The 20,919-nt window shown below is 41.1% G+C and overlaps 1 protein-coding gene across 1 annotated transcript; it reads right to left on the bottom strand.

The window, feature by feature from the left end:
• Positions 1-1,853: 1,853 nt before the first annotated feature.
• On the bottom strand, positions 1,854-11,512 carry gda (guanine deaminase). Its single transcript, XM_031726965.2, has 14 exons — positions 11,284-11,512; positions 10,663-10,751; positions 10,316-10,487; positions 10,021-10,108; positions 8,080-8,185; positions 7,045-7,072; positions 6,835-6,942; positions 6,527-6,634; positions 6,329-6,426; positions 6,124-6,191; positions 4,199-4,345; positions 3,906-4,024; positions 3,776-3,803; positions 1,854-3,669 (listed from the first exon to the last, which is right to left on the bottom strand). Exons 1-14 carry the CDS (start codon positions 11,410-11,412, stop codon positions 3,605-3,607), a joined length of 1,353 nt encoding a protein of 450 aa, XP_031582825.1. The 5' UTR covers positions 11,413-11,512; the 3' UTR covers positions 1,854-3,604.
• Positions 11,513-20,919: the final 9,407 nt, after the last annotated feature.

Here is a 20,919-nt window from a genome sequence, read left to right as displayed (position 1 = left end):
AAGATCCGTAATTGGCCTATCTGGGGTTGAAAGTCTCGATAAATGCACGGCGTTTCGGCGGGTATACCGGCTTCCGCGAGTGTGACTCTTATTTTGAGCGATGAAAAAATAATAGAATATAATTTTTATATTTCAAAATCACAACAATCTTCCAATTTAGAACTACGAGTTAAAAAGAACTAACATAGATAAAATACACTTCAGCTAAATACTTCTAATTTATTTTCCCAAACCACGCGGAGCCGCAGTATAAGGACTAAAGAGCCGCATGCGGCTCCGGAGCCGCGGGTTGCCGACCCCTGCAATAGTAATACTGAGTCTACGATTGAGAGGGGTAAATATCGATGTAGGCAATTAAGAAAAATAATTGAACTTCCGCTTGACTTTCTACACAATGTGAGCACTTAAAGGCTTTCTACTACTAGTCTCATTCACACAGCCACACATGTCCATATGTATATCTTTTATCTATATACCTAAGCACTTTTACCTGAGTGTGTGTGCACTTAGGCATAGAAAAAAGCACTTGTATGAACGTGTGTGTGACTGGGTGACTGAGGCTTGTAGTAAAAAGCACTTTAAATGGTCAGCTAGAGTACAAAAGCTCCATAGAAGTCCATTTATCTAACATTCGCACACAGAGATGAAGCAGGGTTCAGTATTTTACCCAAGAATGCTTCAAGATCAGCTTTCAGACTGGTGGATGACCCGCTCCACCACCTGAGCCGCCCTTCAACCTTACAGCACCTGGTTTCTGAGGTGGGGTCCCATTCAGGTACTAACCAGGCCTGACGCTGCCCAGCCCCTGAGATCAGATTGATGAGATCAGGTGTGCTCAGGTCTTATGGCTGTAAGCTGTAAATCTGTTTAAACGATTTGGGCAACTGGGCTTCCGTGTTCACTGCTGTACCTCATGGATTAGTCAACAGGAGGTTATAGGCCTACATTTATTTCAATTAAATCAATAGAATTAATAGTGCCAGTTTAAGCCATGAACAGGACACCTGAGCATACACCGTTCAAAACAGTCACTAAAGTCTTTTTCACACATAAACCTGAGAAACTGTCTGTAGGATCAGAACCATCCAAAGTTTCACTTTTACATGCACAGCAGGAAAAAAGTCTTCTTCAGACTCATTCACATTCTGGGAAATATTCCATTTGGTATAGAGACACAGCACCACTGTGGGTGGAGTGCAGACAACCAAGTGAAAAATATGAAGTGAAACTAAGTTGAATAGAAGTCTTTTTTTAGACGTGAACTTTTTTAACTTGAGGGTGAGGCATGTGAGAGCATCTCTGCTACTTTGCTTGCAGCTGTTAGCTCAGTTGAAGAAAGTTGCTCAGTTTGCGGGCTGAAAGATTTTGCTCTTTTCAACAAATCATTCACAAATAACACAACACCGCCTCATCAAGTTAATTGTATTGGTGTTTCGTTGTATGTTTACAATGGGTGAAATGAAAACGCTGTTTTGTTTTGTTTGCATCTTATCTTATCCTAAGCACTTTTTTTCAGATAAAGGTGCTTTAGGATGGTTTTATACTGTAACTATTCAGACTACCGTTTCTCCCACAAGTGGCTGTGAATTTTAGCATGACATCTTCTCTTCAGTAAACTGTTTTATTGGACGATTTAAAAAAGAGAAGAAGCCTTGATGTCAGTAGGGCATGCCATTACAGCCAGCTTCATGTCTCCAGGCTGTCTTGTCCAGACTGTGTAAAATTGCTATTTGAAGGATGTGTAAGCTTCCTGTTTAGCTGGAAAGAAGGGCCAGTGTGTATTTTTTTTTTATTCCACAAAAAAGAAATTGATAACTGCAAATTAAATATCAAAAGAATAGAACAAATCAATACAATCTTGGCTTCATTCTTTATTTCAATCACAGATGATGCCACACATCAAAGACGAGCAAGTGTGTAAGACTTGACTTTTATTACAGTGCGATAAAAAATTAGCAGTTAAAAAATTAGACTTGTCTTAAATACAAGTATTAAAGCTAATACATATTATGCAATAAGTTCACATTATTATTTTCTTCATTCCTTAACAGCTGAAAAAGTTTGTAACAGTAACCTATACATAGTCTGTTTGAACTATAACTGGCAGTACTGATGCACTGAGAATATTCTCAGTGAATTAAAGCTGACTATGGATTTTTATGACCACCGGTATTGGTTCATTTTGAATATGATGTCAGCAGCACGTCTCAAAACAGTGAGCGGAGGACAAGAAAAGGCTGGAAAGGTAAGTGGTACTAAAAAGAAACAGCTGGAGAAACAATTGATTACAAAAAGCATCTCAGAGAGGCAGAGTTTCTTAAAGTACAGATGGGCAGAGGTTCACCAATCTGCAAAAACCTTCACCCACAAATTGTGGAGCAATTTCAGAGTAACGTTCCTCAACATAAAACTGGGGAGACTGTGAATATCACATCACATTCTTCGCAGTCATCTTATCTCATACAGTACATGATATCATCAAAAGATTCAGAGAATCTGGAGAAATCTCTGTGTGCAAGGACAAGGCTGAAAATCAGCATTGGATGCATGTGATGTTTGGGCCCACGGGCAGTACTGCACTGAAAACAGGCTTGACTCTGTCATGGAAGTCAGTGCATGGGCTCAGAAACACGTTCACTGCTAAACTGCATAGCTCTTACAACAGCATGGCATCATAGTAGAAGAGTCTGGGTGCTGGCCTGCCTGCAGTCCAGGCATATCACGAAATGGAAAACACAGGAAAGAAGATCCAGGACTGTTGAGCAGCTACAATGGTATGTCAGGCCAATATATGACAACATTCCTCCTCAAAAAGTCCAGAAATCTGTCTCCTCACTTCCTAAATGTTTATGGATGCTGCTAAAAGAAGAGGGGATGCACAGTCCTACAAACATGGCCCTGTCCCAACTTTTTTGAGGATTTTTGGAATTGGGGTTGTATAATCATGTGCTATTTGGTATTTTATAATCAGAAGTCGAGTCAGTTCCAGTCTTTGAATCACAAAGGATGCTTTAGCTGCACAAGCATTATAAATTGGAGCATCAACCACTGAAGATAATCGGGTCAGGCACTGCAGTGGCACACTGAGCAGCTTTACATCACTAGCACGAAACTTCGTGGACAATTGTGACACTTAAATATCAACCTGCAATAGAAAACTAGTATTTAAAACTTCAGCTGGATTAAAAAAAAAAAAAAAAAAACAAGTTTAAGAAAGAAGTTTAAATAATAAGCATGATGTCTTTGTGAACAAAACGAAGATTTAAAAAAGTGCTTTGTTAATCAGAGAGCAGTGGTGCGTTAGTAGTAGGTAAAAATGACACATGCCTGTCTCACTACTGGCAACAGTTGTCTAAAAAAGTGCAAAGTTCAGTAATTAAATCCCTTATTCTCCTTTTTACAGCGTAGCAGTTATGCTTAAAGACGCATGCAGCAGACTGTATTCAGGCTTAGGTGACCACTGGGCTTGTGTGAATTGAAATACAGTCTCTGTTTTATGCTCTGATTAATTCAATTTTGTCTGTTGTGCAGGCACAGGGCTGATTGCTGTCGTGTTGGATATCCTGGACCTGTATTTTAGGCTGTGAGACAGGTACAGTTGTATTTACTCTGTGATCGGCACCACCTTCCTGCCAGCTACAAACACCTCCGCGATGTTACGATCATCACCTGACACAGAAAAAGAAAGGGAGATAAGCATAAAGCAAATGGCTCGTAACACATCAAAGTCACATTAAACTGAGATTTTCTGGAGCAAAAAGAAAGTGACACTCACCCAAATTCAAGAATTTTTCCAAAAGAATCTGAAATTCAAGATATTATAGATTATTGTGAGACTCCAATTAGAGTTTATTTTGTTAGTTTGTTTTGCTTTAATTCATTCATTTCAACCAATTCAGACCAACCTTTGGTTCCTCGTCCTGGATGAGATCGATAGGCCCACCCTCAGCAGCTACATTAATCCTCAGGGCATCAAAGTCTTTGCCAACTTCAAAGTTCCCTGTTTGGTCATCTAAGGACAAGGCTACAGAAAGACAGACGTCATAAATAAACAGTTTCTTAGTGTGGGGAGAGTTAGTTCATCAAAAAGATGAGATACATGACTACATAGCTACTGAGCACATGTCTATTACTACTTCTGTTATCATAATAGTGCTAATCATAATGTTTACTACAGTTCTAGTTTTGAATGGCTTACCCTGACTGCCTCCCAGTGTGGCTATTCTGAACACCTCCTCAAAACTGAGTGTTTTGTATTTTGGGTCCTGGATGGTCAAGACTTTAGATGCATCCAGAGCTCTCCTCACGGCATCGAGCATAGAGGCGGAGTAACCTCCGGCCACATCTGGTACACCACCACAGACACAGACAGGACAGGGCAATGAAAAAATATGAAAAGCAGGCACTTGCTTTGCTTAGCTTTCCAATGTGTGTAATCAAAGTGTATCAGAAGGAATATCATATTTTCATATTGCTTTGTTAATCACTGGTTGGTGGCAAATCACGTTATATGATGCTACTATAGATAGTGGCTGCCATCTGAGCATCCCTGACTCGCTCACCTGCTGCCATATGTACCTGGACCTTTAGTCACCTGACTTTGCTAGCTGTGAAAGATAGGATTCATGCAGATGTTGCCCTTGCCTCAGTCTGAATTGGCTATATTTTTGTTGATTGGTGCAGCTCGTGTTTTCGTAGAGATCACCTGCAGATTATTTCCTCTGAAGCCTTTCCGTAATTGCTGGTATGTTTTTATTTTGTGCCGTACATTTATTATTTTACTTGGTAGTAAACAGGTGAGTTTTTCCTTTCCAGTCACCTTTCTCACTCACTATGTGTTAATAGACCTCTCTGCATCGAATCATATCTGTTATTAATCTCTGTCTCTCGTCCACAGCATGTCTTTATCCTGTTTTCCTTCTCTCACCCCAACCGGTCGCAGCAGATGGCCCCGCCCCTCCCTGAGCCTGGTTCTGCCGGAGGTTTCTTCCTGTTAAAAGGGAGTTTGTCCTTCACACTGTCGCCAAAGTGCTTGCTCATAGGGGGTCATATGATTGTTAGGTTTTTCTCTGTATTTATTATTGTGCGATCTACTGTACAATATAAAGCGCCTTGAGGCGACTTTTGTTGTGATTTGGCGCTATATAAATAAAATTGAATTGAATTGAATTGTTTATAGGTTGCAGCTGCAGAAGCCTCCTATGGCCACTTTGTGAATTGGATAACTCCGTTTGATCGATATGCAACATTGATTTGTTACAAACTTAGCATTTCTTCTGTCATAATCGTCTTTTCACTGTATATGCTAATTTTATGATGCATTACAGGAAGTCTGGGCCTGCCTTTCTGCTTTGCCTTCTTTCTTTTAGTTTTTCTTCTGCCCATTTCAGCAACTGGCTGGGCATTAATTGACTTGAGAGTCAGCTTTTTTTTCAAGCACAACTGACTTGGATTTCTGCAGTGAACCAAAATGTTTAGAATAGCGTTTGAGCTGTCTATTGAATATATGGAAGCCTGTTAATGTGCATTTAATGTATTAAATTATTATTATTGTTAGAGCAGTTTTTATGTGTTTTTGTTTGTATGTTTGGTTTCTGAATGATTATTTGATTCATAGATTCGTGTTTTTGTGTTACATCACTGGAAGGATCACTGATAATTAACGTAGTTTCAAACTAAATATTCTCTGGGTGAAATTCCCAGGATGGCGTTGTCGGGTTTTCCCTATAATTGTAAAAACTTTTGATCTCCCATTTGCTGCGGCGGCATTCTAGTGCTTGTGTGTGACATCACTGATTCCTAGATCTTTTCCTTATTATTCCCCACCACCTCGTGCTGCCACAAAAGCATCTATTAAATCAAAAGTTTTACCAACTTTTAGCTTAACTTTACACCTTTAAGCTGACCTGGATACTGAACCTCCCAGCTGTCCGGCCTAAATAAAACTGATTGTTGCTGAAGATTTAGTTAATTGATAACAATGTGCACTAGTGTGGGCCAGAGTTTATAAAAGCTTAATCATCACAAATCATTTTATTACTTATTACATTTTATCCTTATGGTGCGAAGAATTGGTGTGTTTGCAAAATTAAAACTGTGTTCACACTTGCTCTACTCTCCCACCTGTTCCCAGCCCCAACTTCACTTTGTGTTTCAGGACGTTGCGGACATTTAACACTCCACTGCACAACCTGGATAGACGGTGAGAGAAAGAGGGAGAGAGAGATGACAATCAAACTGTGTTCATTATGTAAAACTTCATAGACCTTGTTTCATGGCACTTGGTCAGATATGGTTATGGTTATGGTAGAAACCATAAAGTACTTACGAAAAGTTGGAATTGGGACAGTGGGACAAAGAGGCTCCAGTCTCTCTGAACAGAGCCAACTCTTCATCACTGAGGTGGCACCCATGGGCCATCACTGTCTGTGAATCACCCCATCATTAATAGTATTAGTGGTTGTAAGTATTTAGATAATGTTTTGTGCAAAAATGTCTGACCGTGTGCAGGCAGGGGTGTACTAACCTTGTCAGTGAGCAGGTTGTGTTTGTAATAGACATCTGCGTAAGACTCTGATTCGGGAAACAGTTCCTTTACAAGCTTTACTTCCTCGAGAGTTTCACTGATATGACTCTGACAATAAAAAAACACATCAGATATTCAAGTGATAGCTTAAGAAAACCTCTGACAAATGCTCTAGCATTCAGACTGAGTTGCAGCACAGTTGCTGCATTATGCCAAACATGTATGTGTGAATTTTACCTCATTGTCCCAACATTACATTGTCTCTTTGGGATAAAAGTGTCCAGCAGACATAGCCTAGTTTGACTCACCTGAATGTGCAGGTTGTTATTTTTAGCGATTTCTCCCAGCTGCTCGAGCAACGCTCCTGTGCAGGATGGAGCGAAACGGGGAGTCACCACAGGCTTCACTAAAGGGTACTGCCCTCAGAGGAGGAAAGGAGAGACAATCAGAAAACTTGTTTTTTTCTATATCTTTGAATATCTTTGAAAAGTCCTGTTTATTGTATTAAAGAATCTTACCTTTTTGTTCAGGAGCTCTTTAATGAACCTTCAGAGAGCAAAACAACAATGTAGTTTATTTATCTTTGGCAGATACATTCACTGATATCAAAAATCATCTATTTTTGAAACCGAAACTTGTGCTCAGAACAGATCTGCTGGTAATCATGTGTACTGAAGCACAACTGGCATATTTATGCGATTTAATGTTATGTATTTTGTTTTCATGTGTGATTCTGTTAAATTGGGACCTTAAATTTATAATTCTGTGAAAGATCCTAAGTGGAATTAGATTCAAGGTTATGCCATAAGGGAGCATCCCTTACATTACGGTTCTGGTTTTCTTAAAATTCCAACCTCACCCCACTGAGAATTTGTGGACTACGCTTAAAAGCAGAGTCTGTGCAGGAAACACAGAAACTCTACCAGTTGGTCAAATATTCAGCCAGAATTATGCCAGAAGACTATGGTTGAGGTGCAACTTGCTAAGTGTATTTATATATTTGAAACCATATGTAATATTTTGACGCTGTAGATTAGTGAAAATCCAATATAAATCTAAACTTTTGGACCCTAATCTTGGTTTTTATACTCATTAAAGACACATGCTGTACAATCATTCCACCACAGAAAACAATCAGTTCAAAGAAATTATTATAAGACCATGACAGCCATGCCCATGAGTTATGTTGACTTTTGACCACAATTACAACTAAACAGGTGATACCTTCACTTGTTTTTTTTTACTACTTTTCCACTACTGAAAAAGTGTTTTTTCCCATAGAGTGTTGACATTTCTGTCTATGATATCAGATTAACTCCCACAAAAATTTTTTTTTTTTTTACATGTGTTTGATCTGTAACACATTTGGCATCAATCTGAAAAAATCTGTATCAGGGTCTCAGACATAAAGGCTTAAAGCTTAACTGCCTCTTTTACGATCCAGACTGAATAATTACAAAGTAACCAAACTTGTTCTGTCATGGAATATGTTTACATTGAAAGAACATCGTAACACAAGATCTGCTATACGGTATTAAGCAGCTAATACCCACCGACAGGTCTCGTCTTGAGAGTCCTGCAAAGTCTCTTTGTAATGTTTCACACAGTCGTTCCTGTCCATGCACACCTTGCCAACCAAAGCACGCTGTCCAAAGTTATCTGCAAGAAAGGCATCGGGGAGTAAACAGGAACATAAGTAAACATTAATCCATTCAAAGCTGTTACTGAGTATTTGATTTAATTAGATTTTTGAGGACAAAGGTCAGTCATTGTCACTTCATGTTAAATGAAGAGTATTTGTGCAGTTGTGATGCTCACATATAATAAACAGCCTCTGTAATGTCATCTGTATGTGCGTCCCTTTGACCTTGACATTTCATTACAGGCTCTACACATGTCAGAGTAAAATCTTGTTGTAACTCCTTATGCCAGTCATCTGATATAAATGCACGCAGAGTCATTTGCTAAGTATAGATATTGTGTAATGTGGAAGTTGACGCATTTTAGTGCTAAACAGGTTCAGCAGCACCGCTTGCAATAGTATGGCTTTTTGTTTTGATAGGATTAACCATGGCTCAGGTCAGTCGTTCAGCTAGCACGACACCAGAGGCCTGATACGGAGGCAGCTAAGTGAAATAATTAGGTACACAGGTGTGTTTCCTCTTGTGATATGCTTTGAAAAAGTCCAGGTGGAATACTCCTGCTACCAGGCTGAGTTTATACCAGAGATGTACTGTTTGCAACCATAAAAAAAGCTTTGTCAAACAGATTATTGTGCTGTAAAATCCTCAGGTGATCAGGTTACACAAGTTAGGATGTAAGACAGTTGAAAAACTGCACTTTCTTTTCCATCCCATCGTTAGACAGCTGCATTATTTTTCATCTATTGACATGCCCACACATGTGATTTAAGCTTTCTAGGTGTCTCTAGTCTGTGCTTGTTTATTATCTCTGCATATAAGATGGACAGATTTCTCTCTGTAAAGTCAAGCGAATGACTTCTATGGGATAATGACTCTACTGCTCACTTGATATATGACCTCAGTAAACATTTTCCCAGTTTGTTTATGGTCTCGATCACAAGTTTCAAGCCCATACAAAAGAACATGATGTCCTTTTAATAAATGGCCCTCCCATTTACAGAGAACAATATTACACATCATGGCATGCTTTAGGGTGTAGCTCGATAGGCTAGTCACTACAAATCTCAGATCTACACCTCTGTTGTCAGGTGTGGTTTCACAACTCTGAGATTATGTTGTCCAGCTATGATAAAACATTTTGTGTCTGATCTGTCAGAAAACTCTATTGCTGTATTCCAGCTTGAACTTCAACTGAACAAATTGGTTTGTTGCAAGTATTTTCTTAAGCTTTATTCATGTTAAATATACGGTTTGGAAATACTCCAACGTGCCTATACACAAGCACATGACTCTGTTCAACAGTTCTCTAGGAACAGCTACTCAGAGCAGGACAAAGTTAAGAGTTCAATGCCCCTGATTGCACAAAATGACTCTGTTATGTTGCCAATAACAGGGTTTGATGCGTTAGAGTTACATCATTATAAATTCATGTGCGTGTTTGTTCAGTGTTACATAATATGACAGGAACAAGATAAAGCTAGGGTATAAAGGTGAAGGACCATTTCTTTGCAGTGTTTATGAAACATATCGTTAGAGTGAAGAAAGGCAAGAAAAAAAATTAAATAACTGAGTCTAAGTCAAAGCATCATAACATACTGCACATGACAATGATTGTATAGAAGTGAGGCAAACTAGCATTCTGATAATATTTAGTCACTTTTATTAAAGTCCAACTTCCTTATCTTGTCATCTTAAACTATGGGAAATTTAAAAATATTATCGTAGCTTATTACACATAAAAAACAAATGTGATATATTTTTAAATAATTAAGAGGCCTACTGTAATGCTTCAATATAAACATTCAGCTTAAAGTGTGTGTTTGTGCATGTGTTTTAGTATAAGACATTTACTTGCAATCTGGCCCAGCAACAGAGAGGCTTCAGTGTGAATTGTAGCAAAGTAGCAAGCAGTTGTTGTTCCATTTCTCAGAGTTCTTCTCTGTAAAGCACAGGGATCATATCACAGGATTAAGACCAAATCAACACTTCTGAGACCCTTAACTCACAGGCTGAGTCACAATCCGATTTCTTTATTCACTTGTTGAATGTCTTTCATCAACAACTTTTAACTGATGCAAATGTTCAAAGTTTGACATCAAGAGATAAGTGTCCAAACTCACTTATCTCTTGATGCTGGCAATCTCACCACTATTTGGGTGTAGACCTTGCGGGCGAACTCCAAGTCCTTGAAGCGTGACTCCACAGGAAAGGTGTAAGCATTAAGCCACTGCAGTAACGGCATGTCCAATGCTGTGCCAGCGTAGCTGTACTGTGATGCATGGATGTGGGTATCTACAAGTCCTGGCATGAAGAACTCACTCGAATGAAGCAAGCCAAAAAAAATTGCTTTATGACCTATGAGATAAATCAATTTCTTCCAATACAAAGATGAGCATCCATCCATCCCTTTTCTTTATATCTATATGTGTGAAATTATAACACAAACAATCTCTGACTTACTGAAATCACATCAAGATTATATAATAAGCTTACTGTTGTGCCAGCTGAGTGATGTCAGATGTCTTGAATCCAAAGGTCTGGGACAGTTTTTCTAACTCCTTGCCTTCCTCGATAAAAGCAATCTGACCGCAGAATGGAAATCAGACGGGGGTTAAAAGCATACGTGCAGAAAGGTGCTTGTAATTAAGCAAGCTGAGAGAGCTGAGAGCTTAGGGGAGGCTTTGGTAGAAAATAGACAGCTGTATATTTATAATACGTTTAGCTTAAAATGTATTTTCATCTACAGTTTACAAACATATTCCTTTGTTCACAACAACCGAGACGAGAATCTATTATTTTCTGTGGATAAAAAACATTCATATTAAAAGTTATATATCTTTTTTTTTAATTACACACGTTGTAATCAGGCAGGTGTACTGTAGGCGTCTATTTATAATGCTATTAAGTGTTCTGTATCAGGGGGTTTACTGTTGACCATACTGCCAAAGTTGCTCAGCAACAGCTAATTATATGACAAAATTAAAATAGCCTAGCATATTATACCAGATTTACGCCCTGAAGCCTGCGTGATTTACCCTTTTGTCAGTTAAAAATCATCATCAAGATATTTATCAAATGTAAAACGCAATCAATGTATTCTGGAATTCCACAAACCTTTCCCTGTGTATCCACTCCCAGGAGCGCATCTTTCAGGATCTGTAGCGCCTTTTGTTGAGTCGAGTGGACAAACGTGCCCCTGTAGACGAAGGCTATTGCAGTGTCGGCTCGGTCGGAGTTTGCCATTTCTTCTCCAGGTAAGTCGCGGTGGAGCAGTGAGATACAGCGGGATCGAGTCGGGTATTTGTCCTCTGCCAGTGCCAAACACCACCTGACGGCAGAGATCCTGAGCAGCCAATGAGAGGACAGGGTGTGCATGTCGGGATCGTCCCGTCTAGACGTTATAACACTTGTAACGTGTGATCTGATAAGCTTAAGGAGAAATTTGCTGTTTTGCCTTTGTTTTCCTGGCTTAGTATGAGGTGCGTAATGCAAATTATCAAAGTTATCCATGAGTCACTGCTTTCTGCTGAATAGTAAACTTTATGGTGGTCAAGGTTTCTAACACAAACATGACCACTCAGAAATCAGCACAAAAGACAGAAACAGCTTGAACTTTCCATCGTTTCTCTTCCGCAAATTTAGACATAAGCATAAAAAATGCTTCAGTGTAAGTTCATTTTAGAGAAAGTAAACAATTTTTTGGTCATGTAAAATAAACAAATGAAACCAAAGCTTTATTTCTTTATTATAATATTTAAGTTAATTAAACCGAGTCAGCTTTTGGGAATAAGCAATCAGAGGTGAAAAAGTCTTTAAAATTAGTCTTCCATTTGAAAAAATACAGCCTATAATTTCCGTCAAATACAAAAGTTATATTAATTAGATACATTTCATGACCCATGACCCGAGAAACAGAACTATCAATGGTAAATGGATTGAGTCTTATATAGCGCTTTTCTACTCTCCTGGAGTACTCAAAGCGCTCTATGCAACATGTCGCATTCACCCAATCACTTTCTTCTAAGCTTTTAATGCTTCCCAACATTCACACTCCGATGGATGCATCGGAGAGCAACTTGGGGTTAGTATCTTGCCCAAGGATACTTGGCATGCAGACAGGAGGAGCCAAGGATCGAACCACTAACCTTCATCAGTAGATGACCTGCTCTACCTGAGCTACAGTCACCTCAATCAGTCCACAGCTCTGGTCAGACATTTACAGCCATTCATCATTACTGTTCCTTTTCCAGGTTGGAATGATCTAAAACATACATTTTTTTTTAAAGAAGAACTCCTGTCACAAACTTGGATTTATTATAGATTTTCAAAAGTACACATACAGGCTCAATTATACACATAATTTTGGTTGAAGACTTGATTACTCATCTTGACGGAGTACATTTAAATTGGTTGGTTTCCTGGCACAGACTCAGCTTTTAGGCATAGTCCATAAATTTTCAATAGAGTTGAGTTCGGGACTTTGGAAAGGCCATCCCAGAAGTTTAATGTTTTATCCTGCTTTATCCATTTTCAAAACCAACCTTGATGTGTGCTATAATAATATTATTATTATTATTAATATTTTGCTAAACTATAGGTTTATATTTATAATTTGCAAGAGAACAGTAGAAAAATAATAGATGTTACATCTTCAAAAGCACACATTCAATTTCTCTTCCTTTATTAATACAGCCACTTCTTTGTGAAGTTTCTGTGCGGCAACCTTGAATTGGTATTGCAAGTTTGCACTGCATTAAACTTAAATGAAAACCAGCGGGTCTCATGATAATGCTGTTACCTCATTCAAAGTTATTAATATAGTTGTGGAAGCCCTTTAGTTGGAAAAAATAATGTGTCAGCATCAAATTAGGCTTTTTTTTAAATTCTCAGTCATGAGTATATAAGCAGAACAAAGGCATGTGATGCAAATTTTCGAGGGAACCCTTGGAGCTCAGTGATGTGGTCACCCACTCTTGTCCTTTATTACAATGACTCATTTTTAATGAGGAATTAGTATTTTTTATACATCACCACATGCTTCTAAATGTATGAAGCCCACATGATAAATTACAACACATTAATTTTAGATGGTGCCAGCACGCACAAAAGGACCTGCTTTCAAGTAACTCCAGGTTATTCAGTAATGGAAAGTCAGCTTAAAGATTTCACACTACAGAAACAAAATGAGTGTATGTGTAACAGTTCTCATCAAACAAACTTACGAGCCATTTTATTAATGCAACCACTCGTTAAGACAAATATCTAACCAGCCAATCACATTACACCAACTCAATTTAGGCATGTAGACGTGGTCAAGACGACTTGCTGACGTTCAAACCGAGCATTAGAAATGGAAAGTCGATTTAAGTGACTTTGAACGTGGCATGGTTGTTGGTCCCAGATAGGCTGGTCTGAGTGTTCCAGAAACTGCTGATCTGCTGGGATTTTCCTGCAAAACCAATCAGATAGGAAGGCAACAAATAACAACTAGAAAGTGCATTTTCTGAAGAAACTGCAGTGTGAATGCTTGAATCTGAATGTATGCACTGAAATGAATTAATTGCTGATTTTAAGTCAATAATTTTGAATGAGATGAAAAAAAACTGAATTTTTAAACTGAAAACAAAAGTGCTAAAAGCTGACGTTCACACAGAAGAAGTAGTTGGAAAATAGCTGAAAATGTTTTAAATATAAATCAGAAAAACCTAAGAAATGAGAAAAGAAAATTTAGAGTCAGAAAACATCTGAATGAATATTAAAAGTTCATATTCTTTGAATCACTGAATGACTAACATGTGATCCCTCCACTTGGATCCACACAGTTTAAAAAGTTTACATCTCTGAGCTTTGAAAGACACAGTGTTGGAAAGAGAACAACGATGGTGACGTTTTGAGGGTAAAATGATGGCTGTAGAGCAAACACTGTGGACAAGTGTTTCAGGCAGAGGCGGAGCCAGACATTTGAAACACCCGGGGCTTAGCCCTAACGGGTAGTATGCATGTGGAATTTTTTTTTTTTTTTGGCTAGAAATGACTGAAAGATTAATTGGCTCTGTTTTGAGTTTTGTTCAAAAAAGAATGACTTCATATAGGGAAAAATATATATCACATATGCAGGACACCTTAAACTAGTTTTTGATCCAGAATTAAAACAGGACTACAACAGTTCAAAATCAGGACTACTTAGGACTTAACCAAGACAGAACCAGAATCAGAACTAGATGATAGTAGCACTAAAAATCATCATAGACCTGCACTACACTTATTTTTTAATTCTACCCAAGTCCACTATTTAGATTCAGAAAAGTTTATATAATTATTTAGCCTTGTTGTGCAAACAAGCCTGCATAACTTAATAAATATATAACTTGAAAAATAACAAACCTAAAAAGAAACACTAGGTACGAGATACATGAGTACCTATGATACGGTGATACTTTTGTTAAACAACCATTTGACTAACATGTGTGTCTCACCTGCTCTTGTTCCATCTCTGTTCTGTCCTCATTCTCCATCTCCTCTCTGTTCCTCTCTCTCCTCTCTGCTCCTCTCTCTCTCTCTCCCTCTCTGTTCCTCTCTCTTCCTCTTTGTGCTGACAATCATCAAATATACAGTGGAAACCGGATATTTACATACTCTTCAGATAAAAACACAAACACTTTTTTAATTGTAACATCAAATCAGACTAAATGTTTATTTTTTTTTAGATTGATAAATATAAAAAACATATTTGTTAACTTTAAGAGTAAAGAGAGAAACTATCTGTATTTCTTAATTGCAAATGGCACCAAATTGTATTCAAAACTGAGCCACACTTATGGAGCTCCACAATTCTTTTCCTGGTGTTTTGGTTGACATCTCTTGATTTTCCCATTTCAAAGAAACAGGCTCTGTGTTTTGCCTTATATGCGTCCACAGGTGTGCCACCAATTTACTCACATGGACTCTACTAACCTATCAGAAGCTTCTTCAACTCAGAATGGAATCGTCTGCAGTTTTCTTATTAATTAACAATAAACTTAGTGTATATGTACTCCTAAATTTGATGAAAGGGATAAAAAACAGACAGCTCTGTCTCTCTTTATTCTGACATTTAACTAATTCAAAAGATATTTCAATATTTATTTATCCAAAACAAAACAAGTTTACTCTAAATTGATGTTGTACAGTAAAAATATGTTCTTGTGTTTTCCATAAAGTGTATGTAAATATCTGGTTTAAATTGTGAATATACTGCTGTGTATTGAAATTCCTCTTGTTTTGCATAGAAATATACTGAACAACATACAAAGCATAATATATAAAATAACATCTACCAGAGTTTTTTCTTTGAAAGAAGCTCCTTATGTCCATTCTTGTATATCAGTACATTACTGAAACCGATTTATTTAGCCGTGAAGGGTAACAACTGAAAATATGAAATAAACACACGTAAGCTAAGACTCTCTAAAGAAACAGCGTTGTTGTTGTTCGGCTTTTCATTTCGCCATTTGTTGATTCACTTGAAGAGCAAGTAACGTAATATGGGTCAAGTGATCAGTTTGATATCAATCTTTCGTGATACACCGTCAAATTTACATTATTTGTACAGTATGAATGAGTTGCTTTGGTACCTGGTCAGACTTCAGTTCTCTGTCTGCCTGGCTCCGTTTCTCCAACAGCGCACTCGAGGCAGCAGCTGCCCGCCCCTCGCTCAGTCGCTTAGTGTCTGAGCTCGGATCATACCAATATTAGGGGGGATTTACGCACAGTCCTAAATTCCCACAGTGTGCACTATGTGCTTCGAATATTGTGTGTAGTTTTTTGTTTTATACAGTTGTCAGCCAGGGATCTAACTATGAAAAAATTACACTCCAAAAGACCCCGGCTTCTGGAAAACAACCCGGCTTAAGCCCAGTAAGCCACCCCCACGCTCCGACCCTGGTTTCAGGCTACGTCCACACGTACACGGGTATTTTTGAAAACTGAGATTTTCCGTTTTCGTTTTAAAAAATAATCCTGTCCACACGTAAACGCAGAAATGAAGGAAAACGCTGCTAGGAACATGCCAAAGCAACAGGTGGCGATATATTCCTAACCGTGTAGAAATGTTGGCCAATCAGAAGTCTAGAAGCCTCGGCGGGAAATAGTAAACAAAGATGGGGCATAGAAGCAGAACCGAATCGTATGTGTGGAGGGACAGTAAATGTGTGTGTTACAGTTACTGATTTTTTGTTTTCCATTTTAGTTTTCCATTTCTATTTAGATAGGCTGATGCATGGCTTATTCTCTGATGTGTATCCTTTTCTACCTGTACTGATGCTAGCATAACTAAAGCTACCCAAGCATTAGTAAATATGTGAAGCAAGGCAGAAGGATATACTCGTAAAATGAACAGGATCATAACAAAATAACACCACTACAAGTGTAACAAAAATATATTGACATCAAATGGTATGTTATTTGAAATCAATATGAAACAATGACACGTATATTTTTTTTCAATTTTTTATTTATTTAATTTTTCCCAATTGTCCAAATTAGTCTGTGATTGGCCTTATTGTCCAAGAAATCATACTTATATACAAATAAATGTGACTCTCAAATATGATTTAAATGGATCATTCCTCACTTGATGGCGAATTATCCATTTAAATATTTGCTGAGTCCTAAAATTGATGCCAGTGAACTTATCAGCGGTTGGTTTTAAAAAAAAGCCCCAAAAATCCCCTATGAGCAAGCACTTGGCGACGGTGGGGAGGAAAAACTCCCTTTTAACAGGGAGAAACCTCCGACAGAACCAGGCTCAGGAAGGGGTGGCCATCTGTCGCTGCCGACTGGGGTTCAACTGTTCACTGTGCATCCTCCTTCTGACAGGAGCTTCCTACAGACCAGGTATGAATGATGCCTGAGTGGACATACAAAACTCACAAGTTCCTGGCTCTCACGGCTCCTCTGCAGAGGGTTAGTCGAAGAAGGAGGGGCATCAGGGGGCGGGGGACTGTGCCTCACTGCCCTCCCCTTCTCGAAGAAACCCGTCTTCAACCGAGCCGAGAGAGCCAGGAACTTGTGAGGTGTGCATGTCCTGGTGAGCCTCCACCTTTTTATAGGTGGGTGCAGCCTCGACTGTATAGAGACAGACCAGGCCAGCTGCACCACACAGACACTTCAAACCTCATCTGAGGACATAAAACACACATATACATATATATCTATATTACTATTAAAAAAAAAATACAGTTAGGGTTCTTTTACAATGTCAGAAGGAGGGAGGCACTAAGGCACCGCCTTCCGCCCCTGGACGCCCTCGCGGTGCCCCCCTCCTTCTGACAAGAACTTCCTACAGACCAGGTATGAATGATGCCTGAGTGGACATACAAAACTCACAAGTTCCTGGCTCTCATGGCTCCTCTGCAGCGGGTTAGTCGAAGAAGGAGGGGCATCGCGAGGGGCGTCGGGGGGCGGGGGACTGTGCCTCACTGCCCTCCCCGTCTCGAAGACACCCGTCTTCTACCGAGCCGAGAGAGCCAGGAACTTGTGAGGTGTGCATGTCCTGGTGAGCCTCCACCTTTTATAGGTGGGTGCAGCCTCGACTGTACAGAGACAGACCAGGCCAGCTGCACCACACAGACACTTCAAACCTCATCTGAGGACATAAAACACACATATACATCTATATTACTATTAAAAAAAAATACAGTTAGGGTTCTTTTACAATGTCAGAAGGAGGGAGGCACTAAGGCACCGCCTTCCGCCCCTGGACGCCCTCGCGGTGCCCCCCTCCTTCTGACAGGAACTTCCTACAGACCAGGTATGAATGATGCCTGAGTGGACATACAAAACTCACAAGTTCCTGGCTCTCACGGCTCCTCTGCAGCGGGTTAGTCGAAGAAGGAGGGCATCGCGAGGGGCGTCGGGGCGGGGACTGTGCCTCACTGCCTCCCCTTCTCGAAGAAACCCGTCTTCAACCGAGCCGAGAGAGCCAGGAACTTGTGAGGTGTGCATGTCCTGGTGAGCCTCCACCTTTTATAGGTGGGTGCAGCCTCGACTGTATAGAGACAGACCAGGCCAGCTGCACCACACAGACACTTCAAACCTCATCTGAGGACATAAAACACACATATACATCTATATTACTATTAAAAAAAAAAAAAAACAGTTAGGGTTCTTTTACAATGTCAGAAGGAGGGAGGCACTAAGGCACCGCCTTCCGCCCCTGGACGCCCTCGCGGTGCCCCCTCCTTCTGACAGGAACTTCCTACAGACCAGGTATGAATGATGCCTGAGTGGACATACAAAACTCACAAGTTCCTGGCTCTCACAGCTCCTCTGCAGCGGGTTAGTCGAAGAAGGAGGGGCATCGCGAGGGGCGTCGGGGGGCGGGGGACTGTGCCTCACTGCCCTCCCCTTCTCGAAGAAACCCGTCTTCAACCGAGCCGAGAGAGCCAGGAACTTGTGAGGTGTGCATGTCCTGGTGAGCCTCCACCTTTTTATAGGTGGGTGCAGCCTCGACTGTATAGAGACAGACCAGGCCAGCTGCACCACACAGACACTTCAAACCTCATCTGAGGACATAAAACACACATATACATCTATATTACTATTAAAAAAAAAATACAGTTAGGGTTCTTTTACAATGTCAGAAGGAGGGAGGCACTAAGGCACCGCCTTCCGCCCCTGGACGCCTCGCGGTGCCCCCTCCTTCTGACAGGAACTTCCTACAGACCAGGTATGAATGATGCCTGAGTGGACATACAAAACTCACAAGTTCCTGGCTCTCACGGCTCCTCTGCAGCGGGTTAGTCGAAGAAGGAGGGGCATCGCGAGGGGCGTCGGGGCGGGGACTGTGCCTCACTGCCCTCCCTTCTCGAAGAAACCCGTCTTCAACCGAGCCGAGAGAGCCAGGAACTTGTGAGGTGTGCATGTCCTGGTGAGCCTCCACCTTTTATAGGTGGGTGCAGCCTCGACTGTATAGAGACAGACCAGGCCAGCTGCACCACACAGACACTTCAAACCTCATCTGAGGACACAAAACACACATATACATATACATCTATATTACTATTAAAAAAAACAATACAGTTAGGGTTCTTTTACAATGTCAGAAGGAGGGAGGCACTAAGGCACCGCCTTCCGCCCCTGGACGCCCTCGCGGTGCCCCCCTCCTTCTGACAGGAACTTCCTACAGACCAGGTATGAATGATGCCTGAGTGGACATACAAAACTCACAAGTTCCTGGCTCTCACGGCTCCTCTGCAGCGGGTTAGTCGAAGAAGGAGGGGCATCGCGAGGGGCGTCGGGGGGCGGGGGACTGTGCCTCACTGCCCTCCCCTTCTCGAAGAAACCCGTCTTCAACCGAGCCGAGAGAGCCAGGAACTTGTGAGGTGTGCATGTCCTGGTGAGCCTCCACCTTTTTATAGGTGGGTGCAGCCTCGACTGTATAGAGACAGACCAGGCCAGCTGCACCACACAGACACTTCAAACCTCATCTGAGGACATAAAACACACATATACATCTATATTACTATTAAAAAAAAAAATACAGTTAGGGTTCTTTTACAATGTCAGAAGGAGGGAGGCACTAAGGCACCGCCTTCCGCCCCTGGACGCCCTCGCGGTGCCCCCCTCCTTCTGACAGGAACTTCCTACAGACCAGGTGTGAATGATGCCTGAGTGGACATACAAAACTCACAAGTTCCTGGCTCTCACGGCTCCTCTGCAGCGGGTTAGTCGAAGAAGGAGGGGCATCGCGAGGGGCGTCAGGGGGCGGGGGACTGTGCCTCACTGCCCTCCCCTTCTCGAAGAAACCCGTCTTCAACCGAGCCGAGAGAGCCAGGAACTTGTGAGGTGTGCATGTCCTGGTGAGCCTCCACCTTTTTATAGGTGGGTGCAGCCTCGACTGTATAGAGACAGACCAGGCCAGCTGCACCACACAGACACTTCAAACCTCATCTGAGGACATAAAACACAAATATACATCTATATTACTATTAAAAGAAAATAAAGTTAGGGTTCTTTTACAATGTCAGAAGGAGGGAGGCACTAAGGCACCGCCTTCCGCCCCTGGACGCCCTCGCGGTGCCCCCCTCCTTCTGACAGGAACTTCCTACAGACCAGGTATGAATGATGCCTGAGTGGACATACAAAACTCACAAGTTCCTGGCTCCCACGGCTCCTCTGCAGCGGGTTAGTCGAAGAAGGAGGGGCATCGCGAGGGGCGTCGGGGCGGGGACTGTGCCTCACTGCCCTCCCCTTCTCGAAGAAACCCGTCTTCAACCGAGCCGAGAGAGCCAGGAACTTGTGAGGTGTGCATGTCCTGGTGAGCCTCCACCTTTTTATAGGTGGGTGCAGCCTCGACTGTATAGAGACAGACCAGGCCAGCTGCACCACAGACACTTCAAACCTCATCTGAGGACATAAAACACAAATATACATCTATATTACTATTAAAAGAAAATAAAGTTAGGTTTTTTTACAATGTCAGAAGGAGGGAGGCACTAAGGCACCACCTTCCGCCCCTGGACGCCCCCGCGGTGCCCCCTCCTTCTGACAGGAACTTCCTACAGACCAGGTATGAATGATGCCTGAGTGGACATACAAAACTCACAAGTTCCTGGCTCTCACGGCTCCTCTGCAGCGGGTTAGTCGAAGAAGGAGGGGCATCGCGAGGGGCGTCGGGGGGCGGGGGACTGTGCCTCACTGCCCTCCCCTTCTCGAAGAAACCCGTCTTCAACCGAGCCGAGAGAGCCAGGAACTTGTGAGGTGTGCATG

The sequence above is a fragment of the Oreochromis aureus genome, linkage group 12, assembly GCF_013358895.1.
Source record: "Oreochromis aureus strain Israel breed Guangdong linkage group 12, ZZ_aureus, whole genome shotgun sequence".
Classification (NCBI taxonomy): Eukaryota; Metazoa; Chordata; class Actinopteri; order Cichliformes; family Cichlidae; genus Oreochromis; species Oreochromis aureus.
The sequence above is the reverse complement of the archived record's forward strand: the minus strand, read 5'-3'. Positions and strand labels throughout refer to the sequence as shown.